The sequence below is a fragment of the Etheostoma cragini genome, chromosome 8 (genome assembly GCF_013103735.1).
Source record: "Etheostoma cragini isolate CJK2018 chromosome 8, CSU_Ecrag_1.0, whole genome shotgun sequence".
Classification (NCBI taxonomy): Eukaryota; Metazoa; Chordata; class Actinopteri; order Perciformes; family Percidae; genus Etheostoma; species Etheostoma cragini.
The window spans coordinates 4,849,396-4,877,341 of NC_048414.1; the positions used below are offsets into that span (position 1 = coordinate 4,849,396).

General features: G+C 39.5%; 2 protein-coding genes and 1 long non-coding RNA gene across 4 annotated transcripts in view; 1 reads left to right on the forward strand and 2 right to left on the reverse strand.

Moving 5' to 3' along the window:
- Window positions 1-6,964, reverse strand: part of LOC117949250 (pleckstrin homology domain-containing family A member 7-like) — a 128,737-nt gene extending 121,773 nt beyond the window's left edge. Inside the window, exons 1-3 of one of the 2 annotated variants that reach the window (XM_034879348.1) lie at window positions 6,807-6,889; window positions 6,605-6,681; window positions 6,384-6,441 (exon numbers count right to left, since the gene is read on the reverse strand). In XM_034879348.1, the coding sequence (XP_034735239.1) occupies window positions 6,384-6,441; window positions 6,605-6,681; window positions 6,807-6,889 (218 nt within the window). Of the gene's footprint in view, window positions 1-6,383; window positions 6,442-6,604; window positions 6,682-6,806 lie in introns of both variants that reach the window. The other variant, XM_034879347.1, reaches the window with a different exon arrangement.
- LOC117949254 overlaps window positions 1-9,546 on the forward strand; it is a 9,822-nt gene extending 276 nt beyond the window's left edge. Inside the window, exons 2-4 of the long non-coding RNA XR_004657654.1 lie at window positions 677-686; window positions 3,130-3,140; window positions 9,370-9,546. This is a non-coding gene — a long non-coding RNA (uncharacterized LOC117949254). The remainder of the gene's footprint in view (window positions 1-676; window positions 687-3,129; window positions 3,141-9,369) is intronic.
- A 13,924-nt stretch (window positions 9,547-23,470) lies between these two features.
- On the reverse strand, window positions 23,471-27,789 carry ppp1r15b (protein phosphatase 1, regulatory subunit 15B). The gene is made up of 3 exons (XM_034879352.1): window positions 27,368-27,789; window positions 25,269-26,596; window positions 23,471-24,396 (listed from the first exon to the last, which is right to left on the reverse strand). The coding sequence occupies exons 1-3, from the start codon at window positions 27,528-27,530 to the stop codon at window positions 24,187-24,189; spliced, it is 1,701 nt and encodes a 566-aa protein (XP_034735243.1). The 5' UTR covers window positions 27,531-27,789; the 3' UTR covers window positions 23,471-24,186.
- Between the last annotated feature and the right edge of the window lie 157 nt (window positions 27,790-27,946).

Here is a 27,946-nt window from a genome sequence, read left to right on the forward strand (position 1 = left end):
GGGGGGGGGGGTTATTACAGCAAGCCCAGGTACAGAACTACTGCGCGCAACGTTTGGGACCGACAGGAAAGAAGTAGAAAACAGCCAGAGGGAGACAAACAATCTGACAGCTGATGCTACTTCTACAATGAGCTCATCTACTGTTCTGGGAGTTGCAAAATGATACTCACACGGCATATTATAAGACAGTAGATTGTGATCATTTAGCTAGAAACGCATGCATTTACAGTAGGTGTAAGTGCCCTTAGCATGTGATGACAATTCGATGATTCAGACTACCTCAGGCGCATTTTCGGGTGCCGGCTAATCAAATAAGACAATTTTCTGCTCTTCTCAGTTCTACTTTATATCTCTAGTCAGGTTTAGGCATGGGCCGGAATACGATTCTGACGGTATGATAACCTTCAGCAAAAATATCCCGGTTTCACAGCATTGCAACTACAGCTTTAAAATGTATGGTTTAGTTACCAGTGTTTCCACTCCATTGAGTATGCACAAATTGAAAATTAAAACCAGTTGGATGGATGCACACTTGATATAAACGTCATATCTTTGAGTTTTTGACGGTCAAACAAAACAAGCAATTTGAAAAGGTCACCCTGAGCTCTGCAGGGTTTCCCGCAGCATATTATGATGGAGGACAGGCGCCTTGAATTTACTACACTTTTATGATTAGGATTTCAGGGGTACAAGCAGAGGCTCTACTTCCCAGAGCAAAGGCCACATAAAGTGACCCAATTTCATATGTTTGCTTTGCAGAAAATAAATCAGAGCAGCATGACGCAACATCAGAGAAAAGAAGAAAAAAAAAAAACGTTTTATCAAACAGAGTCTAATAGTGTGAATTTGAGGTTGAACACTCAACAGCTGAACTGTATCAGCTCGGCTTGAATCAATGACTGGGATCATACAGAGTTCTAAAGAGGTAATCTGCCTCATCTTGTGGTTCAATTCCTCCATTAACCAATTACCTCAGGGACACTGCTCGGAGAAGTTGCGATGGGCATGTATAAAATGTGCTGGCATTTTATAAATGAAACGAGTACTCAATTACTAGGGAAAAGAATAATGAAGAAAATAGTTCACTTTCAAATACAATCGATAGATTACTGGATAATGAAAGCAATCAGTAGTTGCAGCCCCAACAAGTGGTCAGCCCTAACAAGTGGTCAGCATGCCGTCATTTTAACTAAAAAAGTATTCCTCTTCCATAAGTTATGAAAACATTTTAATAGGGCCCTGACTGTGTTTACTTTGGTAGAGGAGCTTTCTGTTAACAGCATCAAAAATTATCCGAAATCCGAAGACAATAAAAACCATGCAGAGACAGAGAGGGAGACGTGTTGTTCTTTTTTGCTAGCAATAAAAACTTGAAAAACATTTTTCGGATAGAAGAGGTCCCAGAACAGACAGTGGTGGAGCCCTGGGGGGCAGTCACATAAACACCGTCTCTAGATAAATGGTCCCCCTCTGATGTGAATAGGATATTGGATTTCACGTTGTTATTACTTCACCAAAACATTTCTGTTGAACAAATACCATTCATAAGTCAATAATAAGTTTCCAGAGGGAAACTGCAAATAAGCAAGTGTCCCTCTCTGGTTAAAGGAAGAGAATGTTTTGTCCCTGCTCAGTTTTACTTTCGCGCCTGAGGTTTTGACCTGTAAGTGTTGCATAATAAACCAACTTAAAGCCAGTTTTCCATTCTTATACTTCTCTATTAAAGGGTTACTGCTGTTATGTTCAACCTGGACAGTGACTGATGGGCACAACAATCTTAGACATTGGTCCAGTATTAATAGAAGTTGATAGGGCACCTATCCAGCTCGTATTTACCTTCACAAAAGTGCTTGTTTTGCCACTGACAGGCTCACATGAATATGCTAAGTGTCTGAAAACATTATGGAAAGGATTTCAAAGGAGGTTGAACTTTCTGTAAACTGCAAAAGGTATAGCCTCTTTCCTATAGAACTGAAACTATTTCCATGTTGGTGGCAATGGTCAACTCTAGACTGGCTACCAACCAGGTAACTGGAGCAGGTATTGTTAACATGGTAACCAGTGGCCTCTCCAGTGGTAGGTAGAGGGATAGTGTTGCATGTCATACTGAGGTCAGGAATAACAATCCTTGATATCAAAGTGATTAACAGGATGTACTCTACAAGAACATACGGGGCAGTACCAGGTTGTATTACCAGCTTATCTACTGCGGCTGGTATGCCCTTAAAAGTATCAAGGCTGAAATTAAGGAATTTGGAGGAAAATTCAGCCAAACAAGATTTTATCTGACACACCAACAACTGCCTGCTAACAGCGTGACAGCCCATTAAAACACTGAATGCTTGAGTTACAAGTTAAGGCTAAACAAGAAGAAAGTGTGGCATAAATGCGCACACACACACACTTTAATCAGCGTCAAACAAAAGAGGCTTATTTGCCTGAAATCCAACAGCATTTTACTCAAAATCTAAAACAGCTTTCACCTGAAAAATAAACCAACTCTGTTTGTGCTAAAGCAATTACCAGCCACTGCAACATAAATGACCTTTGCACTCTGTTATCTGCAATGGCACTTCAAATCTCTGTCAGCACAAAAGCTCTGCACACGTCATATTATAAACACTAAATCTCACTGAGGGTATTTTAAAAAGGAGACAAGACCTCAAAACACTAACTTACTACTTACCAGCTGAGTCACTGAATCTAACTGTCAAAATTGTATTTTACCCATTTTACGGACACTTTAGAAGAGGGATATGTAAATGTTCCACAACTTTACCAATCAATTATCCACCAAGGAGTCTTACAAACAAATCAACACACAAAACCAAACATGAATGCGAAGAAGGTATTTCGAGTCCAAATTTATCCTGAAAGAAAAGTCATATCAGAGGATCTTTCTGTATCTCTGTGAAACATTTCATTGACCAATAAATAATAATTTATTATAGTATGTATGGATATTAAACAAATACTGATCAACCAGTGTCCTCTCAGCAACCAAAGTCCTCTAGTTCCCGGTTTGCTGTTTTTGCAGTTGGTATAAGAAACATTTCAGATTCTAGTTTAAAGAAGAAATCCGCCCCAAAACATTAAAATACTGCGGATGCGTTGGTAGTCTCAGAGTAGTTTCAGAGTAGGTACAAAGTAGGCACGATATGAGGAAAATATGCAATAACGTTAAATAACGCAATGACAATTAAATAACAGATAGGCTTCTAAAGTAGAGCCCGACCGATATATCAGCGGGCCAATATTTTTGAACAATATTAGGCATTTTCCGAACTATCGGTATTGGCATTTATAATGGCCGATAAAACATTTTTTTTTCATTCATCAGAATCATTTGTAATGACAAATAAAAAGAATCTGTTATTGTGTATTTTGTTCTTTAGGTTTCATATCTTCAGTTTGTATTTTTATACATTTCATTTATCAGAATTTAAACATATTTTGATGTTCCTCTGTTCTGTTGTGACAATAAAACAAATTATTATTATTATTATTATTATTATTATTATTATTATATAATTTTTGTGAGAACTCTAAATAACTAAAAAAATAACTAATGTTTGGGAAATGTTTTTCTTTTGTTAAGCGTTTCTGGATTTTTTTATATATATATATATATATATATATTTTGGTTGATCTACTATTAATGGGGGTGGCAGTAGCTCAGTCTGTAGGGAGTTGAGTAGGGAACTGGAGGGCTGCTGGTTCAAGTCCACATACGGACCATCGTAAAATACGACAAAGACAACAAATCTTTATTTTGTTTAAATAATTGAATACTGAATTGAATAAAAAAAAGAAATGCCAGTTTAATGATATTTTCTTTCAACTAACACATAAAACGTTTGAGTGTCCATCGCGTTGTTTGTTGCGCCAGTTGATAAAGCAATGACAATTAAAAGAAAAACTATATATTGTGCAGCCCTAGGGCAAAGTCATTGTTTTTCAAGATACAACTAGGTAGAAAGTTTTGGCTATGAAGCCCAAGTTGAAGACTACGAATTAAAAATCAATTACAAGTCCTAAATTTTGGCTTTATTTCTCTGTAGCTCTGTACTGCCAAACACACCTTTCCCTCCTGCTCAACATGGGACTCTAGCCCACAGTGTACGACATACCGTTGTTTGGTGGTTCTAATGTTACTGCAGACATTAGGCCTAACCATGAAACACTTGACCCAGACTTGACACTATTCCGAGTGCAGCTACAATGGAGGTGATTTGTCATTTCCTTCTCTGATATAAAGCATCAAGGTCAAACAGAAAGTGCTTTTTCGTATACTGAGAATTTTGCATATTTAGAAACATCATCACGGAAGAGGCAGAGAGATGAATTGCAGCGTGACAGATATGTGAACAGATGCATGTATAAATACAATAATTAACCAATTCACTCAATTGATTCCTGGCAAAGTAAGGAACAATCATTTTTTCTCTCTTTAAAAAAAAAAAAGCTTTTAGACCATCATGTAACTCCGACAGATATTGTTCCTAATCTAAAAGGCTTCTGAAACAGGAACATTTCCAAATCAATAGAAGATTTTAAATCATTTTCAGTTCAGAATTATCTGGTGGTGGAAGGGCTGTTAATACTGTGCCCCCTATTAGAGCCCAACCAAGAAATCACCCAAGCCTTTTGGAAATTGGACGATACTAGTTTATTGTACAGTATATCAGTGTTGGCATATGTGTTGGCCGATAAGAAACTAAATATTACCTGAAAAAATAGCAACAGTATTTTGGGGGTCATTTGGAAACAGATCCATGAAAAAAAAAAGATTATCACCCAATATATGTTATAAGATTTTGTTACTCTCTAATATTGATATATGATCAGCCTCATTAGGGGTGGAATGGTTTATGTATTCGTATTGAACAAAAATGGTATGGCGTCACAGCTCGTGCATGAATTTACACCGAGAATACACGGTATAAAAACAAAAAAAAGTTGCGTGCAAATTACTGTAATGCAGAACTACTGTTGTATATGCATTTTCTTCAGGGACCCTTAATCTGTGGCCTCACTGTAGCTCTGAAGCTCTGATTGGCGGGCCAAAGACTTGAAGGGGATTTACAAGCTATAAAGTAATTAAACTCAACCCCACCTTAACCAGCTTCAACTTAAAAGTTTTTTTTTTTTTTGCAAATTCTTTTACTTAAAGACATTTAGAATGCAGGATTTTTGTAACTGTCAGTAATGGGAATAACAGTGTTACAAATAACGGCGTTACTTTTATAGTAACGAGTAATCTACAGTAACTGATTACTCTTCCCATCTTAATAACCCCGTTCCCGCCCAAAAAAGCGGCCAATACTATAATTGAAGCTGTTTTTTTTTTTCATCAGACCAACTAGATCTCTAGATCACTTTTTGTCACCTTGGTTAGTGGGCATTGTGTGAGGTTGAGTAAAATTTCATGGTAAGCCAATCAGAGATAGAGTTGGGCGGGTGTTGGAAAGCACGCATACTCGGACACAACGAACAATACAAGCGAGTCAGTCAACGACAGACAGGTTTGGCGACCCCAAAGGAGGGGCCATAAACATCAAAGGTTCCAAAACATCTATTGTGTTATTTGAATTAATTCACTATTTAAACATAATATCTACATACATGGCATTTGATCGGAGGCTAGTCTCATTTTGTCCCACAGCAACATTAAAATGGTTTATATTTGTGTATACTGTTTCTGTTAATAATGTTAATAATGTATTGTATGTATGTATAAGTGTCCATTTTATTATAATATTGAGATTTATCATACATAAATGAACATGAACATGTATTTTAAGTTCCGTTAAAGAGAGAAGGAGGTCGGTTCACTTTTTTTTTTTAAATCTTGAAAGTAATGCAATAGTTACTTTCTGAAGTAACTGGTTACTTTTATAATTTGTAACTGAGTAACTAAATTAGTTACTTTTTGGAAGTAGTAACTAATTACTTTTGAAAAGTTACTTGCCCAACACTAAGTGTATTTCAATACTGATGTATTGCTACTTTTGCTTAAGCAAAACATCGGAGTACCTCTTTCACTATTTCGTCTCTCAGTATCACAAACTATGTAAGCTCAAAGAGCAACTAAATGTTTTGCATCAATGCAACACAAATCCGTGAACGCAAGGAGAGTACAGTTAAAACATGAGACGAATAGCGGATGTCTGCGTCTCATACACGGCAGCAAATGAAAGCAGTGGAGTCATTAGAGGGTCAGCAGGTAACTTAGTCCCAATCACACCCCCATTTAAATCCACGCTGTGCCTGTGGTCATTAGGCAGGCAGGAGACATATTAAGCTGCACGGTTACTTTAAGTAATGCGCAGGTGAGGTAACGTAGACAGCAACAGTAGTTATTAGAAGGTAACGTTACTTACTTTATGAAGAAACTTGCCCCTTCGTCCGTGAAACCTTCCTCCCATCCCCGAGGTAGGTCTGAAATACCAAACGAAAGACTTGTTCGTGACACCTGAAAGTTTTCTCCCCGTCGGGCTGGGCCCCAACATTAACACTGAACTTGGCAGCCAAGACAAACACAGTCAAGTACACGAGCACACATAAACAGTCGCGCGGCACTAGCTTGGCTAAAGTTAGCTACCTGAGCGGATCATGTGTCCGGAGTTTACCGGTTCACCGGTGCGGGGATGGAGCCAGGTAGTGGTGCGCACCTCATCGCTGCAGCACGGACACAGAGAGGAGAAAAACACCTGTTACACCAACGGGAAAGGACCTCGCAGACCTCGCCAACCCTCGTTAAATCGAGAGAGACGGTGCGTTAAAGCGTTCATTATCCCACTCACTTGATGAAGAAGACCCTTCCGTCCCTGCAGACACCGTAGGACCAGTGCTCAGGTAAGGTGTCCCGCCCGAGAGGCGCCGCCATGATCCGGTCTGAAGTCCTATTTCATTTCATTCCCTCTCCATGGAGTCTCCCGGGAGCTCAATGATCGCCGCTAGGGCCAGCGCTGCATTCAGGGACTCATCTCAAGCCCGTAAATCTGAACTGTCAACAATATTCTGATTTGAAGGACATTTAGGTTTCTAGGCTAGTTAGTTTTTTGCAGACTGCATTGGTCCTCCGTTACATTTCTGCAAATTTGGTCAATTATGACATAAAGTAGAGTTTATAGTTACAGCTCCACACATTATTCCACACAAATTGTATTCTGTTTTAGACTAAATTTGATTGTTTTTAGGCACACAAAAAAAAAAAACTAAATATATAAAAATGTAAATGAATTCAGACCACCAGAGTTACACACCTGATACCAGACTACAATGGGTCGGCATAGAATTTACAGAAAATTTGACTGAATGGTTAAAAAAAACCTTTTGCTAAAAATACTCAGAAATCTGCACAAAGTTTGGTTGGTGGCTTGTCAATCAATTCTGACAGGCAAATTTGTACTTGTGCCATATTGTGCTATATTTTAAAATCCTGGATCCAATCGTAGTTATGGGATTTAAACTTGAATAAGATATGTATATAAATAATTACGTGTTGATATGATGATTCCCATGTCTGCCACCAAAACTTCGCAAACTGCTCAGGTGAGAGAGCAAGTTTTTCATTAATCATAGGGTTGGTGGTTCCACTATCAAAATGTGCTTGCTCTGTCATCACTTGATTAAAAATACAAAAGCAATGTAGACTCATGGCCGGGTTGGCTCAGTTGGTAGAGCAGGCGCACATGTATGGAGGTTTATGGCTCGACGAAGAAGGTCCAGGACGATTACTGCATGTCTTTCTCCTCTCTCTCCCCTTTCATATCTAGCTGTCCTTTCCATTAAAAGCTGAAATGCCCAAAACAAATATTAAAAAAGCAAGCAAAAAGCAATGTAGAATTAGTTCTATAGTCTTCTTGTCACACTTGCCTTTCTTGGCTTTGACACTTATAGTATTGTGATTGGCAGAAGTTGGTATTTTCAAATTAAAGTTTGATGGTTTTCTAAATACAACCGCATCTTAAAATTGAATTGATATTTTTTGATTTAAATTTTTTTTATACACACTGGACAAATACAATGCATGTCTTCATCCAAGTGTAGGCTTCGGTGAATACACATAGTTGACAAATTGCTTTAGGGGGTTTTCATTCTTCAGGGCTACACAGTAATACATTATACTGAAATTCATTCCTTTATCATCACATCTCTCCAACTGGGACATCATTTTAGACTTCCACCTGCCATGTCATTGTTTTAGGAGTTATTAAAATGAGTTATTCCTAGTTATGGCATTTTTGTCACAACAGCCAGGCTTAAATAGAGAGCCGAGAAGCTGCCCAGTCAGGGTTTTTTCAATAGTTTATAGAGAGAGAATGAAATCTGTGCGGATTTTGGGTCTAGTATTTAGGTGATTTAATTGGGAAGAGGCTGATAATGAGATTAAAGACTTCCTTTAACCAACAGGGACTCTCATTAAGAAAAGCTTTGCTCAATTTTCATCCAAATCAGCCGGCATTTTGTTGGACACTATATATAGTTGCAGCATTTGTAGTAAGCCCATGTGTGTGTATATACATTAGCACAGTACATCATCACTCTTTTTATTTATTCATCAATTTAATTGTTTTATTTGCAAACTTTGTGCATCATCACTCTTAAGATCTTCTTGGGGACCCTGAGGATGCAACATGTTTACTAAAGCCCAACTGATGCTGGATTTCCGAGGCCGACAATGATAAAATACTGACTACTGACTATATCAGTAAGTATAAGGGCGGCTGTGGCTCAGTGGTAGAGCGGTTGCCTGCCAATCGGAAGGTTGGTGGTTTGATCCCCGCCCCTGCAGTCATTGTCGAAGTGTCCTTGGGCAAGACACTGAACCCCGAGTTTCCCCCGGGTTAGGGTTAGGGGTTATCGGCGCATCGGAGTGTGAATGTGTGTGAATGTTTATCTGATGAGCAGGTGGCCCCTTGTACGGCAGCCCCCGCCACAGTGTATGAATGTGTGTGAATGGTGAATGTTACCTGTAGATGTAAAAGCGCTTTAAACAGTTGTTAAGACTGGAAAAGCCCTATAGAAATACAGCACATTTATATGTTTTTTCTACCTAAATACCTCTTCACACAAACAATAAAAAAAATAATATTTATATAATTAAAGTAAACCTTTAAAGTTTGATTGCAGACTATAAACATAAAGATGCAGACAATACGTAACACTTTTCTAGTCCATTATATTCTAATACATTACTAAGAAGTTTCTAATGTGATACTAATTGTTGAAAAAATCTACACAAGTTCTTTAAGGATTGAGTTTCTTGACTTTATAAGCCATTTTTGATTTACTCATGGTTAATTTATTATGGGAAACATTTTTCTCTAAACACTCTATGTTTTAATGCATACCGGCCTGAAGGGCTGGGCGATTTGGAGAAAATCAGATATTGCGATATTCTTGTCCTAATACCTCGATGTTGATATTGTGGCAATATTATAGGGTTGACAATTGGTGCTTTAACAAAATACTTTCACAATGAGATTTTAGATAAATAATTTTCATTAATGTAGATATAATGACTAAGTGGGTAAAGGTACAAATAATAAAAGAGATAGAACAGTCTGATGACAATAAATGACATCACTTTACTGTAATGCAGCCTTTAAAACCAGGGAAAGACATTAAGCCATTTATGATATTACAATATCCAAAATCTAAGACAATATGTAATGTAATATCACAATATCAATGAAATATCAATATACTGTACACAACTTACCTGCTCTACACTGACTAATAAACATTTAATTCGATAATTATTTGGAAATTTAGCAATTGAACATTTTCCCTATAGCTGCCAAATCACATTATGGTCTTTCTGAAGCATTATTATGGGTGTCATAACAACTGATAACCCCAATTTTATCAAGCTGATAACATTTGAATATTTAAAGTGGGTGAAATTAAGAGGAAATTACAGACTTGGGAAAGAAGCATTATAAAAAGCATTCAGGTACTGCAATCTCTCAACATATAAACCGAAAGTAATATGTCTGTCATAAGTCAATATTAAACAAAACGATCAGCCTGCTGGTATGTCAGCCGTGCTCTAATGTCAGCATGCAGCAAACGTTTGGTTGTTGCTTCTCCTCAGCGGCTCTGAAGGTAAATAAGATAAGGTGTCAGACACAGTTTGTTCGGAGTCACTTGTCGGGAAGTCTGAGCTCATTGGAATTTGGTTTTCCCAAGTGCCTTCACATCCAAGAGACGTGTGCTGGCGTGCGGATGACAACATTCTGACACGTTTTCCATGCAGACATGTTATTTTGCAAACCACACTTGGAACAAAAACAGTTGACCTGTGCTGTTGTTACTGTAAATTCACAGTCGGCAGGATATTTCCTCGCCAAAAACAAGTAATTTCCAAAAGTAAGGAACACAGTCTGAAGTAAGGAACACAGGAACACATTCTGAAGAAGACTGTGTTGATATTCCTCTCACTGTTCTTCATTTACCACTCCCTGAAGCATGGAGGTTTAATAGAAAGATTGAAAAAAAACATACATTTTCAACTTCCCATTGCTTTTTTTTTTATGATTTCCTTGTTATGTAATCATTTCTCAATTTCATACAGAATTCTATTTCCGGCTGGCAAGACCAGAAATCGTCCAGATTTCTCCGACAACCTTGTCATCAATCTCAATTTGACCATCTATCCGAAACACTTTCTTTACCACAGCTGAGCATCATTTTTTTCACATCTGGTGACTTTTGTATGCATGTGCTTCATTTCCTCTCCACCTTGTTTTGGTTTCAGTTGGCAGCATGTACTATGGAGGCACCTCAACGTCAATAAAAGAAACTCCTGGCAAGGCAGAAGGAGCTGAAGGGCGGGTGGAGTTCAACAAACACAGCCTTGGCACTGAAAGCCCAGGAGATTTCGCTACTGTTTGGAATGTATTTGAGTGTAAAGATAAAGTGCTCACATAGTAGAAAGAAAAATGACTTTTCCAGCTAAGTTAGGAAATCAGTGGCCAAAGATCAGTAAGTCAAAGCTAATAACAATAGTGTGTGTGTGCGTGTGTGTGCGTGTGTGTTTATGTGCGCATGCGCGTCTGTTGTCCTAATGCTGAACTCACACACATGCTGCAGATCTGAACACAAAGAAAACAAAACACTTAAAAATGCATAATGTAATTGTTATACAAAAGACACACCCTAGGATCTAAAGTTTAAAAGTAATCACTGTTGGGTGCAGTCAGAAATGCACCTGTAACTACACCCTAGAGTGATGTCACAGAAGTACACCTGCACATCAATGCCGCAAGGTTGAGAAGTTAAAGGTATTATATGCAGTGCTTTCCTGTGTGCAGGCCGTTTCTGGGTGGTAACAAAGAGTCTTTGGGTCCCCCCGTGGTTGTGTAACCCCCAGCAAATATAGTAACAAGGTGCTGGGCACGCAACCCATTGTCATTCCCATCCGCCAGCTTTGCTCCTCTGCATCTCAAATTGACAGACAAGTCTAACTGACACAGACATAGAAACAGAAAGGATAAAGCTCTGCATTCACTCTTAATTCCCACGGAGGTGTGGTTGTGTTTAGTAGTGCTTTAGAACGTAATCACTGCGAAACAATGTGAGGACAGCCTTGTATTTCTCTGGTTACTGCTCTGTATGGCACTCCCTCTCTTCACTCACTCTCTAGCTCGCTCGGCAGTCCGTCTCACTGGTTGGCACACTTACTTCCCCTGTGACTTCATTTCGTGGATGTGGTCTATCTCAACCATATTTCATTTGTCATTTAATACATTGCATTGGACTGTTTTCCATTATGTGGACATTTTTATTTTACTGTAAACATGCCAGCTGGGTTTGTCCTTGTCTTCTTGTTTGTCCTTGTCTTCAGCCAGTGTCATTTATTGTTACTTTACTTTCAAAGCATGCCAGGAACAGCAGTTAATTCCTTCCCTTTTTCACCAATGCTGCGGAAAGAAGAAACAACCACCAGGACATCTAGTATCTTCAGTTGTGTGTGTGTGTGTTTGTGTGGGGGGTGGAGCTGCTTGAAGACAAATAAAAAGAGAAAGCAAACACACAAAAACAGAGACAAGGAACAGTATTCAGGAGGGAGGATACCACTTGGTTTCATGGGCCAAAGGCTAGGGGTACGGGGTTAGGGTGAGGGGTAAGATGGAGAAGTCAGCCTTAGTCCCCCAGCCAGTGCAAACACTGTGGGGCCTCTTCCTACACAGAACTAACTTAGGGACAGAAATAAAGGTAAATGTCAGACACCTGAAGCCAAATGTACATCTATGATCAATTCCTACGATGTGATTTAGATGTCTTTTTTATTAAAAAAACTTGCCGTTTAATATTTTAACACCAGTCCTTAAGATGAGTGTTGGTGTCATGGCTTCATTTCTCAACAAATTTCATAAAATATATTTTTCCTTTTTGTTAAACATTGTTGTCTATGTAGCATGTTAGGGTTCGGGTTTTCAAGCGTTAAGACAACTTGAAGGGTGTGTAAACCTGAAACGTGTCAGTTAGCTTATCAGAACAGAGGCTGGGGATCCTTTTTTGTTGTTGATGTTAATCTACACCTTCACAAGTGTTTCAAAACATCTTTTTGGATTACTTGAAGACAAAAATCTTATTAATCTACTTCTGATTTATTAGATTACCTTCTGATTTATCCAATTACCAATGCTAATAGCACACAAACTCCCCCCATCTGACAAAGCAAGCAGCACAAAACAATAATCATTTGTAACCATTAGCAATGGGACCGTGTACAGCAGATCGTACTGCGGTTTAACATTTCTTTTATCAAAATTCTTACCAATTTACCACAAAGGGAAGAAATAATTGCAATGTCAATCTTTAAATTGTTATTTGTTGGAGCACATGAAGATATATAATGCAGAGCAATGTCATCATGGTGAAGGAATTCTGAAGCCATTCATGGCTAATCCAACCTGTGTTTATTTCACATTCCAACTGTAAGCCCTGAGCAAACATTAGAGGGGTAGAAGACAAATGTGCACGAAAACAATATTATTCTTTATCTTCCAGTCTCTCCCTCCCTCTCTCTTGTCATAATGGCTTACCAAGGGATTCAGAGAAGAGTCTGAGTATTTGCCTGTGTCCATATTGCGTCAACATCCGTTGGCAGAGCAGCAAAAACCTCAGGTGGCAAAGAAATTCCGGGAGACGCTTACAAACTGTACACTAGATATGCACACACACACACACACACACACTCCCACACAGCTTAGATGTACACATGTCTGGCACTGTTCGCCCCATTGTGTCTTATGTAAATTTGGGGTGATAATGCGTGACTGGGCTCCATACCAGAGCTTGTGACTCGTGTAACAGCCTGCAGGCCTGACAGAGCTCCCCCCCTCTCTGCTCCTTAAATTTAGAAAACTAAATTTATCACCAGAAGAGAAACAGAAACACTTTGGGTTCAATGTGGTCGGTGGTCCCCTGTTTCAAAAAAAATTTGAAATTTTTTTCCAACATGTGTTGCCTTGTAATATTGTTGTCCTTTTTTTTCCAAGCTTTTTTTTGGACAATTTTTTTCCGAGTTTTTTGTTGCTTTTTCAATACTTGTACACATGTCCCGGGTCCTCACTAGATAGTTAGTGAAGATCCCAACCCAACGTTACACCCTTGGGCTCCAGACAAAGCTTGTAAGAATGAGACTTGAGATTTTTCTATCACATATATCTGTGTTTCACTGTCAAAATAATACACATGGAGTTTTCTGTACCCAGCTGCTTAAAGTAATCAAAAAAAGAATGCTTGTTAAATAATGTCATTTTGATTCTCTTTAATTTGTTGCTTTTACTATTGTACATTTCTCTTTCTATTGTGAGAAATCATTAAGTTCATCTTCAGAAGACTCAATAAAAGCCACATTATATGAGATATTTGTTGTATGACTCTGTCTCCCTCTGGTGGACACCAGATGTTAATTAATCCTCCAGCTGGCAGAGAAACCAACTGTACAGCACTGATGGGACACTGCTTATGTTTCATCTTAACATCTTGTTAAATCCAACAAAACGTCAACAATATATGACACGGCAAAAGACATTAAGGACATTTTTTTTTTTTTTTTACTTGTAAGACATTTCATCAGATTGCAGTCCACCTGTTCAACACTGCTCAATAAACTAGGAAATAAAGCGCAAGTTAAGTGCTACAGGACTGAGATTTACTGCAAAGAACAGCACACAAAGAACAGCACACAAAGAAAAGCACACAAAGGACAGAACGCAAAGGACAGAACGCCAAGGACAGCTCACTAAGTCCACACGATCAAGTGTTTTTTTCAAGTCAGCATCGAGTCAGTTCTGCCAGGAGTTTGAGCGATTGACATTGAACGACCCTGATGTTGAAATGCAAACTCTTTAAATGTTGTTCACCCTCCTTCCCCAGGTCCCCGGCTCACGGTGAACACATTCAGATGATCAAGTTTTCAGACTGTGGGAGGAAATAAAAACAACAAGAAAAAACAAGGAAAAGAAAAAAATTATGACACTGAAATATAGAAAATGACAACATTTAGGATAGATTAAACCTATTTAGGATCAATTAAACCTATTTCCTGAAGTCCTACCCATCCATACAGCCAGTGATGTGATCAGTAGCAACCCGGTGTTGAACACCAATAACAATGCATTAATAGTTTTGGATAATATATCTTGGATCACATTGTAAACAGTTTCTCTGAGAACTTTCTTCTAACAAAGTACATTAATAACAACTACTAAAAGATCAAACTGTTCACAGCCAGGTCAGGAAAGTGTTAAGAGCATCTTATTGGGCTCTACTAATCAATCACAGCCAATATCACAACTCCACGCAGCATTTGGGTGAGCTTGAATCTGACAATTTGGAGCAATGAGATCTGGAGCACTTTCACACTTTTGTGTCCGCATGTTAAAGGGACTAAAATGACGTGGGGTTAAGGTCAGTCATGGATTATCCTGTCCCATCTATACTATTAATAGTGGTTAAAGCTTTAGTGCGTAACTTGATATTAATGACCATCCGTCAAGCCGTTGCCAAATTTCTTTTGTTCTTTTGCCAAGTTTCTACAAAGCTGATGAAGTCCACATAACTCCGTCTGTATTTGTCAGTATGGCCATGTTCAGAAGATTGTGTCGTCCGGTGACTTTCCCGAGCAGACGCTGGAGTGAAGATAATTACCTCTTCTGAAGAGTCCATCATGTTTTTTTAATCCTCTGTGTCCTCCTTGGTTACAAGCATAGGCGGGCAGGTGTTCTGGGACTAGTGATGGCCAAATGAAGCTTTCAGAACCAGTGTCTTTATTATCTGAGCCCACTAGATGGCGCTCTTGGTTTTAAGAGAAAGGTCTGTGGCATTGCAATCCGGTGTATTCTTAACCCTTGGTTGAACAGAGAGCGCCATCTAGTGGGCTCAGAAAATAATGACACTGGTTCACAAAGCTTCATTTGGCCATCACTACCTGGGACACATTCTCATGTCTCAGCATACTGTTTATAATTGTTTGTCAGTTCTGGCACGCGGGAGAAGGGCCGGTGAACAATTGGGCCGCTGGAAAAAAAAAATTGCGGCACCACTGCCGTTTCACACTAGTTTGACAAAAATATGCAAGACTGTACGGCTGCGGCCTCCTATCTGGTGCCGTCTGGCTTCTACTTTTCAAAATAAAAGCTTGCGTCTGGTCCGCTATGTCTTCATAATTTGGTGTTTTGCGGTGTGTTAAATATTCAATAATATGTTTTAAATATGGATGCATTCCCATTATATTCTCAGATGGTGCATTGGTAGTTTATTTGAAGGTTTTTTATGAAAGCCTGTAAGCGCGCCTCATGCTACTGGTTAAAAGTAACTGTGTGGAGGAGGGTTGGTGTATCATGTGGATGCGCCAACAGTTTGGTTGTCATTACTCATAAGATGTAGGACGTAGCATAAATGGTACCTAAAAATTGTACTTAAGTGCAGTTACTTCCACCGGTGAGCATGGACAGCTGGAAAGCACATCGCTGTCAGTCTGATTGTTACACGCCATCCTAAAGGGACTTTGTTTATTCCCACTGAGTGATGGGAACATAGCAGTTATGTCACATGGGGCAAATAATTTTAGATGATGATTACACATTCCTCTCTGGGCTGAAAAACCTCGCCATGATCACCTGCCTCATGAAACACTTTAACATCCCCACTAGATAAACTCCTGAACAACAGCAGCAAGTTTGATGCCCTGTTATCCCAGATCATAGTTCAGAAACCTTAATGTAAGGCTTAGTGATCGTGAGCTCAGTTCTTCAAACAAGGACCACCGGGGCACCTGGGTAACTCACCTGGTAGAGTGTTTGGAGGGTTCAGTTGTGACCTGTGGCTCTTTGCCGCATGCCGTTTCCCCTCTCTCTCCCCTCTTAAGGCCGAAACTGTCCTATCCAATAAAGGCCAAGAATATAAAAGCACCACTCGGAGCAATGAATCCCCCAAAAGCAGCTTAGCTGATTGGATTAGACAATTGTTGTATTTCAATCCGCTGAGCTAAGATGATTGTTGTAGTTTACACTATTTTATTTTTTTTTAACCTTATTTAAGTATGTTGTTTTTCCCTTTCCAGTACAGTAATCCGGGCACACAAAGGCAGCCTAGAGAGAGGAAACCGCATGCTTTGAAGTTAATTAAATAGTAATTGTCACATCATATCCAACACCTGATTTCTCCAAATGCATCTACATCACCAGGAGATCTGTGTTAAAACCATGGTGCAAGTTGCAAAAATAACTTTGATTTAAATGTCTTTTTATTTTGCCATTTTTGTGCGGGTTACCTTGTTTCCTCTAGTTCAGTGGTTCCCAAACTTTTTGAGCTCAAGACCCAAAAGAGAAATTTGGTGTCTCCCCAGGACCCAAATAGACAAAAATACACACCATGAATCATTGTAGCATCTAGATTTTTAAACTGTGGACAAAAGACGGAACAAACCATGAATTTAAATGTATATGAAGACCGGTGTATCAGATTGATGAGCATTTTACTGCTAATTGGCGACCCAATAAAAAGGGTCCGCAACCCATTTTGGGTCCCGACCCTAAGTTTGGGAAACATTGGTCTAGTTGAACACAAAGCTCTGCAACAGATACAGGAAGACACAGATAAACGTGATGAATGATCAGTAGAAGGAAACATTCACACTGAAGCTGCTTCTACTCTTTATTCTATAAATGAAGGTCTCAATCTAAACTGCTACAATATAAGTAAATTACCATGTTGGTCAGAATACAAGACCACCCTAACTATAAGAAAATTACTTTTTGAAGTCCAAATGTTGTTTTTTTGAAGAAAATCATTTTATTTGGAAACAATTCTAATAAAAAATGAATGAAACAAGGTAGTCTATTGTTTGTATCATCTTTTAAACACAAGTTATATAATGTCACCCTGTTTAGTTGTTCAGTATTATGATGACAGATTGATGTCGTAATTAGCCAGTATAGGATGCAAATTAAAAGAAAATTTGTAAAGGTGTTTTATTAATGAACATACTGTACATGTAACATCTTGTTCCTGTTTTATACATTTTAACTATAGACCGTTAATACTAATCAATATACATGCAGTCTATAATTTTAACCAGTAAATTAAATGAATGAATTTAAATTGATGAACAAACAAGCATGTTGCCCAATTGTTATTTCTTTATTTGTCTTTATTTATTATATTTGCAAAGAACGGTTAGTTACCTTTACATCATTAAAAATGGGCGTCTGAACTGTGCCATGGTACTGTCTGAACTGTGCCATCGTACTGTCTGAACTGTGCCATGGTACTTAACTGTGCCATGGTACTGTCTGAACTGTGCCATGGTACTTAACTGTGCCATGGTACTGTCTGAACTGTGCCATGGTACTTAACTGTGCCATGGTACTGTCTGAACTGTGCCATGGTACTGTCTGAACTGTGCCATCGTACTGTCTGAACTGTGCCATCGTACTGTCTGAACTGTGCCATCGTACTGTCTGAACTGTGCCATGGTACTTAACTGTACCATGGTACTGTCTCAACTGTGCCATGGTACTGTCTCAACTGAGCCATGGTACTGTCTCAACTGTACCATGGTACTGTCTCAACTGTACCACATACTGATTGTGGAAAATATAAACTACTTATGGGTATTATTGATAGATAACATCTTAGTCTACAATTTAATGAGATGTCATGTGCCGTGTCATGTGGAAATTCACTTCTTTCCAGTATCTGTTTTTGTTTGAAAAATCTAAACGCAAAAAGTGTCTCAACTGTACTCAGTCTACTCTACTCGATTCCTTTTTGGCCGCAGTGTCTTCTGTTTTACCACATGAGGGAAGCAGAGTCCCACAGTTCAGTGGCTAGACAGTTTTGTTATTACTTGTCTGAGAGACAGACCATGTGTCCAAACATGGTCCTCTGGGTGTGGAAGGAAGCCCCGAACACTTCACATACACTGTTACAGTAAATGGTATTTTGATACCACGGTAACCACAGGGAGATTCTAACTGCAGTCCTAACAAATGTCATAAAACCATTTATATATTTCTGATTCATCTGCTTCATCACTGTTACAAATAAACATTTCACTAGCGCAGGAAACTACTTTCTGTTGTTGATTGTAATCAGTGGTGGAAAGTACTGTTACAGTTACTACCGTGGAAGTGACAACATTCTTATACTTTATACTTCTCAAATGCATTTTGGAAACCTATATTGTAATTTTTTATACTAACCTATTTTGCATGTTAAAGCAATGGTTACACTTTGCTTGAATAAATATATAATATAATTGTATTCTAATGCTAATACTTTTGTAGTTTTACTTAAGTAACATTTTAAAGCAGAATTTTAACTTGTACAACAGTATTTCTACACAGTAAAAAGAATACCGGAGTACTTTCTCCCACCACTGCTTGAAGGCTGATGAAGTTTTTTGTTTTTTAAAAACATGTAATGGCAGTTATTTGTATTAACATGTCAACTGTTTTAGGTGATATCTCCTTTTGGTTGAATATTATTTAGAATATAATCATTTTAGCTCTTACACAACTGCCTTTTTCTTGCTGTCACTACAACAGGTGAGTAACCATTGTGTCTGTGTTGTGTCAGGTACAGCAGCAGAGAGGACAGGCGTGTCCCCCACCAGCTCAGATGAAACACTACACCTATTCAAATTCATCCACTGACAGAAATAGTGCACTGTGTTCAGCCCGTCTGCCTGTGGGTCGGACCGCTAAGCCTCAGGAGCAGATGTTGAAATAGATAAGTGTTTACTGTTTATCGCATATGTGTTTGTCACACACTATTCATACGGATCTATTTCAAAATAACTGGCATGAGCTGCATAAATGGGGGTATTAATGGTGTTCGGAATGATAGGGATTATTCTTTAAATTGTTGTTTTCATTCATTTCTTTTGTAGTGAATTATTCCCTATTTTTGCTGAGGACTTCTGGAGCCCCTTGAAAGCTCCACAAGGGTCCTTAAAGTCCACTTTATTAACCCGCTGTTGTCCTCGGGTCAAATTTGACCTCTTTAAAAATGTCTATATCTGAAATGTGGGTTTCTTTTTAACCAAATTACCACAAAAAATGGATTGCATTCCATACAACGCTCTTTGCAAATACAATAGAACACTTTCATTCCTGACTAAACCCATCTGTACTTTCCTCTGATCTTAACTATTAGCTAAAATAACGAATAATTTCTGCTTTTTTAACTCAAATATTAGGTATAATTCTATATGAATGAGGGTTATTGACCATGAATTCCAAAAAAGTACTGTAAGATTAGTGGTCGTAAGGTGGTGTTAGGGAAAACTAAAAACAAAGTCTGAAAAAGGGATGAAAATGACAAATTTCTGTCTGTTTTTGACCCGGGAGGACAACATTTAACTGAACCTAAGTGAACACATCCTTAACCCTAAATGTCCTCATAATGTAAATGTACTACATAAGCGCTAAATGAACATAACCACACAATAAAAAGATAGATAAGGTAGTCTCAAGTGAGTTATTCCTGTTATTTTGTACATAAAGTGAACTGTACAATAAACAGGAAAAGAGCAGCTCGGTTGCCTTTTGCATTTCATACAGTCTGTCTGTTTGACTTGGTGTCAGACACAATAGCTGATGGTAGATTGCATCATCAGCTAATTGTGACCCAGGAGATACTCTCTCTGAGAGGGGCAACCACATACGTGTGTGTGTGTGTGTGTGTGTGCGTATGTGCTACTGAAAACCCACTGCCTCTGCTGCTGCTGGTGATTCTGCCGCTGCTGCAATCACCTGCAATCCTTTCAACGCCTCGCCACTCCTGCCGGTTGCCTGGAGACGGGGTCGCCTGGGCCACAGAGCTAATGATACTGGGAGAGGATGAGGAGGAGAAGGATGGAGACAAAGATGCAACGAGAGCAGTGGTTTTGAAAAAGGAGACGGGAAGGGAAAATGGGAGCTACAATGTGCCACATCACCCAGTGACTGGGAATCGGTTCAGTCACTTCTGATGGACATGTGCAACTTGCTGTAGTGCCCTTGAGCAGGACTCTAAACCCTTGGCCATCTCTGGACAAAAGCAGCATGGGGTATTTTTACTAACAGCTAAATCAGAAACAGGGTTGCCAGCCACGAAACACACGCAACCACCCATCACAAACCACAGAAAAACTCACAAACCACAAACCACAGAAAAACAAAAAGAATTTCTTGTTCACAACTCAGCTCACAGCTAATGTCATCAGGTCAGCTTGGAAAAGCAGGAGTAGGGGCGACCTCTAGCTGGAGTAGGGGCGACCTTTAGCTCGAGTAAGGGCGACCTCTAGCTGGAGTAGGGGCAATCACTAGCTGGAGTAGGGGCGACCTCTAGCTGGAGTAGGGGCGACCTTTAGCTGGAGTAGGGGCGACCTCTAGCCGGAGTAGGGGCAACCTCTAGCCGGAGTAGGGGCGACCTCTAGCCGGAGTAGGGGCAACCTCTAGCCGGAGTAGTGTTGAGCAGTGCTGTTCAACTACCAAAAGCTACAAATCCTACTGCATGCAATCTCCTGTAGCGCTTCAGTGGGATTTATCGGATCAAGGCACTGTCCAGTAATCAAAGTGACACAAACAGGTCGGTTTGGAGGCTGGGCGACCTCTAGCTGGAGTAGGGGCGACCTCTAGCTGGAGTAGGGGCGACCTCTAGCTCGAGTAGGAGCGTACGCCTCATGAAGGCTGAGACATTTGCAGCGGCCCCGGTTCACCCGGAGGCCCTTTGGCCGCGTGTCATTCACCATCTCTCTCCTACTTTTCTTGTCTAACCATTGGCACTATCAAATAAAGGGAAAAGCCAAAACATGTATATATATATACATATATATACATACATATATATGTATAGATATATTAATATTATTAACAATAATAAAAGCAAGCCCCGGGAACAAAGTTACAGCATCTAGAAAATGTACTCTTAATACAAACATTTCCCCAGGCTTGTATTATGTTAGCTCATGTGTTGATGGCTTTAATTAACTAAAAGATTAAGATTTGTTTTTTTTAAGTAAACAGTTTTTTTAACATTTGTTTTTATTGTACGTCTACTGCAATCACATGATAGATATGTATATTCCCCCAAGGGGAACTACAAGATCCCAGTAGCTTAAAGACATCTCACATGAAATACACATACATCACAAGAGGATGTTAAAATAACAAATCCAGATGAATAATATATATGTCTTTTTATATATATATATATATATATATATATATATATATATATATATATATATATATATATATATATATATATATATATATGCAAAATAAAGCCCTGAAAAGCATCAGTAATTCAATTCAATTCAATTTTATTTATAGTATCAATTCATAACAAGAGTTATCTCAAGACACTATACAGATAGACCACACTCCAGAATTTACAAGAACCCAACAGTTCTAGTAGTCTCCTCCAGAGCAAGCAACAGTGCGACAGTAGTAAGACCTTCTTCAGTTTCCAAAGAAATGAGACGGTGTGATACAATTGTTTTTAACTTTCAGTCCACTTACTAGCTTGCAGTCCTGGAAAAAGCTAGTAAAATAAATCCAAACACACAAATCACATATTTACCTTAAAGGATTTTACAAACTGTACTGCATAAACCATTTTTAAATTCTGGACTGGACTTGGAGCTGAATGGTTGGTTGAGTGTCTGGTTAGAAGTTAGAAGTGTCTGTTAGTGGATGTCTATTCACAGTTTAATCAAATAGGACTCAGGCTTTTAATAGATTTTATTTTTCACAGTAAAGCAAAGATCTTCAATAAAAAGGGTTCCTAAAGCGACATGTCTTTCCACATACAGTAGAGCCTCCATGAGGTGGTGAGATGCTTAAAAGGCTCTTTGAGGGTTTCTTTGGTTTGGTTTAGAAGCACTAACCTCAACAAAGAACTTGTATTTTTCTGTGTGAAAGAGCAGAAGGAGATATATTTTACACACACACACACACACACACACACAAGGTAGGGCAAGGGGATAAACTCAGCAAATCACCCACCTCTTGGTTGACACAACAGTGTCAGAGATTGCTCACCTTTGCACCATGCGTGTGTGTGTGTGTGTGTGTGTGTGTGTGTGTGTGAGTGTGTGAGACGGGTTGGAGATGTGTTGAAGAACTGCTAATTGATTTCATCTTCCTTGAAAGTCATTTCATCATACTTTGTGTTTTAACCCGTGTCTTACGACAGCCTTACAGCAGTTAGGCTGCACAGAGACACACAGCCCTCTGGGAAATTAGAAGCTCCTGAGTGTGTGTGTGTGTGTGTGTGTGTGTGTAGAGGGAAGAGAGATAGAAAGAGAGATATAGAAAGAGAGAGGCAGGGAGGAGTGAGGAAAGATTTAGCAAAACATGTGTGTATTTTGAAGTATTTCTACATACTGCAGATATTTAACTGAATCTTAAATATATGAGCGACATAAGATGAAGCTACAATTTATCAGACTGAATACATAATGTAAAATCTTTTTTTGCAGATCTATACGTTTAGGTTCAAACTGGGAAAATTTGGTCTGAAGCGGGAACTATTCTTGGAATTTAAAAGAATCAATGATACACACTCAACTTTTTTTCTACACATTTGAAGATGTGATTTCTTTAAGCATTTGAATTGATTTTCTCTCACAATTTCAGCCTTTTTGTAAGGACATTTGTCAAGAATGTGTCCTCACAGAAGGCTGTGACAGCTGATAAGAAAAACCAGCCAACTGAGAAGGTGACCAGAGGATTTGTGCGCGTGTTGTTTGCATATTTCTGCGAACTTGTGTACTCACTCCACTTCCCTTCCAAGGCAGGAAATGGCAGAGGGGCTAGTAATTCCAGTTACATTCACACACACACACACACAACCATGACATCTGTGTGTTGTTTGCTTTTAGTTAAGTAGAATAGATAAAGGTCTTGCCACATTGTGAAAACTTGCATCAGCAAAACAGAACAATATAACATATAGTGTAACACATTTTATTGATCTGGCAAGCACTTAATAACAAATTTGCTACAGACTATTTTTTATGACACATTGCTGTCTACACCATGTTACCATTAGAAGCTGAGTCGTAGGACAGTGTTTGCATCTTTCCTGTCAATCTCCACACTTAGTGCTAAAAGGCTGCCATTATGTGCCATCAAAGACAAAACTTAAATATCAAAAACTAAAATATGTGAACACTACAAAGACAAGAACTGCACCAAAACTTCATATCTATACATCATGCTTAAAAAAAACATTTTTCCAAAACACTTTGTTCTGTAAAGCTCTGCTGTCTTACGATATCATTTTTTCTACTTTTAACTTCTAGATTCACCACTGTAGCTTTTTTCACACATATAAAAACACAGTTAAAACCAAAAGTACAAAATCAAAAAACAAGCTCCATAGGGCATAAATAAGTTACATTACTAGGTCAGTATATAAGGCATACAAAAACAACATTCCACACGTTAACGCTGAGCTTAATAGTAGAAAGTGTCCGTCAGTGCAACAGTCACAAAATGTATAAAACCTTCTGAGGTACAAGGTTGTTCAACTTGACACAGAACATTAAAGTTGGCCCAACATCCAGTTTCTAATTGGCCTAAATCAAAATCACTGTTGCATTGCAACCAATCACAAGTTCTCATCCAAAAAGGAAATAAAACATTCAGTGTTCAGGACTGTTATTTATTTCAAGGCACCGTCCAGATACTCCCGGATCTTCTCTCTGTGGGCCTGGGTGAAGCAGTAGCCAATGGCCTGCTCGCTTTCCTGGACCCGCCTCCGGAAGCGGTCCCGGTCTCGCGCCATTTCTTCCCAGTGTCCTTTACGAGACGCCTGGCGAGCAAACGGCCAGGTCCGCATGACATGGACTTGGACCAGAGGAGAAAATTGCACCTGAAAGCCAAAAGAAATACAGACAAAAATGTTATACATTTTGTAAAAACAACAGTGGTGGTCATATGAGATTTGTGTGAGCGCAACAATAACAAAGAAGCAGTCATTGGCAAGAAAAAAATCTTCTTTAAACATTGAAATTCTATCAAAAAGGGAAATGACAATATTACTGCTCAGAGATGTATTTTATGTGGATAAAAACCTAATATGTATGTTATGTAGTTTCCTAACACAGAATGACTAAGATTTTTTTGAATCTGAAGAAACAGGGTAAGGGGTAAGATATTTAAAAGCAAGCAATACGGCTGGAACTTTACATTCAGTCCAGCATGGAAGTTGAACTCTGCTCACTCACTCGAGTCATATGCCTGGCTTAGTCATGACAACCAGCGGGCGTTGCTAACCAACAACAAACAACAGCACAGCTTGACACAGTATGTGTCAGCTGAGGCTGACAGGCTGAGTATTTTACCATGTCTTAGTACAGGAGGTTGCAGCAGTCAGCAGAAGACATTCTTTAAATGTATTAAAACTTAAAACAAAAGGACCAGTATCTTAGGTTAATGAAACTGATTAGAAAGAGGTATCAGCTACCTAAAGATGGTGCTGTATTTCTCTGTCCTGGAAACACTGGCAATTTTTTGACACTGGCTAGATGACTTCATACACGTGTTGTTGTTTGTTACACTGGCTATATTTCTTCCAATTGAAGCTGTTAAGTCCACAGTGGAACAGTTATGTTTATTTAACCTTCCATCTTGATCTATCCAAGCCATTTCAATGCTCCGTTATATTTACACATTTAAATCCCACAGGGGTCTTTCCCTAATCCTGTTTGGAACTTTAACTAAGAATTGTTATTAGATAATGACCTTTTTTTTGGTGGTGCTGGCCTTGCTGTCTTTCGTCTCCTGTGGCAGTGACTGAAGTGTGTGTCCGGGTCTTTTCCAGGCCACCAGGGTTTTGTCTGGATGGGAGTGATGCTTTAACTGCCTCTCTGGCACTGAGGGCTTGGTGGCTCTAGATTTTTGGGGTGACTTTGCTTCTTTTTCACATTTCTTTCCCTTCGTGGGTGGATTTTTTGTGTGGTGGACATCAAGGGGATCTGGGTCTTCTCCCAACTGCAGTGTTGTCGTTGGGGAGCTGAGGAGGCAGGCCTGGAAGTTTAGAGGGTGGTACGGGTCGTCCTTTTGACAGAGAGATTTCCACAGCTGTTCTTCTTCGTCATCTTCAGATGAAGGAGGAAAGCTGCTCTCCTTCTCCTCCGTGTCTGTGTCAGACTTGGAGGAAGGTGCCGGAAGTGAGGCTTGTTGTTTTGAGACTGTGGTGGCAGGGGTGGTTTGAGGTGAGGTGCTGCTAAATGTGCATGCGGTGAAGCACATGGGATTGTAGGGGTCTTGGGGACTGCTGAAGAACTCCAGGAGCCTCTCTCCCTCCTCGTCGATGTCGGGGCTTGAACTGTCCGAACTGGCCCAGCTGCTCCAACTGCTCTCGCTGTCAGAACGACTGACCCAGATATTCAGACCTTGAGGCCCCAACATCTCCTCGCTGGCCTTGCTTGGTGACATGACGCCAGCATCCGTGTCCATCACTTGGTCTTTACTTTTCCCCATATTGGTGTTTGTTGAAATGCATGCAGAGAAAAAGAAGGGGTTGTAAGGATCACTAGATTTTGACAGAGACTCCCAAAGCGCCTTGCTTTCCTCACTTTCAAATTCAACTATGTTCTGGTCTTCTTCGCTACTCCAGTGAACGCTTTTCTCCTCTTCTGTATTTTCCTGTTTAAAGACTTTCTCACTACTTCTATGGCAGCCGTCGTTTGAGCTGGAGCTGTCGCTGCTTGACACAAAGATGTTCCAGTCACCAGGGAAGCCCATTTTCCAAGTGGACTGGTGTCCTAAAAAGATGCCGTCTTCTTTGCCGGACACAAAATCATCCACTAGTCCACAGCACAGGTCGTCGGCACGTAGAGTGGACAGCAGGGCCTCAGCGGTGGATTTTCCAGCAAAGGAGTCGCCCACATCCGTACAGAAGTTAGAGAGGGGATTTGATCCTCCAACTATCACTCCGTTGTCTCCGTCAAACAAGGAAGAGAACAGGAAGGATTCAGTTGGGTTTGCTGCTGTGGTCATGTGCTGGATGTGTTGACCTGACTCGTCGGTGATTCTCACGTGAAGCTCAAACCTGAACATCTGGAAAACTGGAAAATCAGGTAAAAAAAGAGGATTAGTGGATTTAAATTCAACTGAAAAGACAACGGATTCAGTTACACTGGGATCTACGTTTAGGTCCACATGACAAACTATTCAAATTGAAAAAAAAAAAATGTAAAAACGTTTTTGCTTCTGTTTTATACTTTCAAAAAATGCCCTGGATTAAAGACCATAACAATACAACCACTTTGTGATGGAGATTTTAATTTGACCCAAACCCACATTTATTTTGATATGTGTACAGTGTCCATTGTTGTAATCAGAAGTGCATCTGGTTATGCCATTTAGTCAGAGACGGCACGCATCCATGTTAAATTCGACATATTTGTTTTGACCAGTTAATTCTGACATCAGAACTGGGCTTTACTATTTATACCATACCAACCCTACAGTATACAATGTGGCGTTCCATGGACTCTAGGGAGCATTAGCTAGTGTATTAGATTGGGAAGAACAATGACGTTAACTGGATGGATTAGGACGTAAAGAAACTCATGTATCTAAAACAAAATAGATAACTGGGACTAACAAGCTAATCTAACTGGTATGATTATGACATGCAAGGGTTCTTAGTGTTATGGTGGATTTGTATTGTAAATTTTCGTTTCCGTAAGCAATGCGGTTAACGATACTTACAAAAAGGCGAGTATCGACTGTTAACCAGTCCCAACGGTCACAACACAAATGAGTAGCTAGCGTTAAAAGCAAATGAACAAAAGCAGACGAACATAAGTTTTAATTTGACTTTGTTTTCTTACCTGACATGAAGGTGTAGTATATGACCTGAACCAGCAGCCGAAGCTGTTCCCAAAGTACGGTGAGTATCTGTTTAGTCCAAGGCAGAAGCGCCATCCCTCCGCTACCGAACCTCTCCATCGCCGTCCGTTCAGAGCCCTTCTCGGAACCTACAACCGCCGACATTTTTTTTCTTCAACTTGGATTAAGGCGGTAGTGTTGAAAACAATCCTCACGTATTCTGGTATTCCTCGTCAAAAACCAACAGATTTCGCGTATTTGTCAGTGACAGATATGCGTCGATGTGCTGTCGCTTCATTTTCCGGCAAATATGTGCCATATTTTGATCTCCTTCGTCAAATAATCTCTTGTATTTTCTCCATGTTTGTCTGCTGCGTTCGTTGTTGTCGAAGAGGTGAATGTCTCGATATTGCAACACCATTCCTTTTAAGATAAAAACCGTGAAGTCAAGCGAAGCTGTGATTGGACACGGTGGTTGTCACTCATCAAACTACACGCCCCTCACGTAACACAAAACCACTTTCGAGTCACGTAACGCATGACGCATGGAAACTGCCCGTAATTTCCACCAGTACCAAGAA

Coding starts and splice junctions, on each gene's coding strand:
- ppp1r15b (XM_034879352.1), bottom strand. CDS start 27,530: ATGTCGGCGGTTGTAGGTTCCGAGAAGGGCTCTGAACGGACGGCGATG. Junction 26,597..27,367: donor ATACTACACCTTCATGTCAG/GTAAGAAAACAA, acceptor CTGATTTTCCAG/TTTTCCAGATGTTCAGGTTT. Junction 24,397..25,268: donor CCAGCACCACCAAAAAAAAG/GTCATTATCTAA, acceptor TTTGGCTTTCAG/GTGCAATTTTCTCCTCTGGT.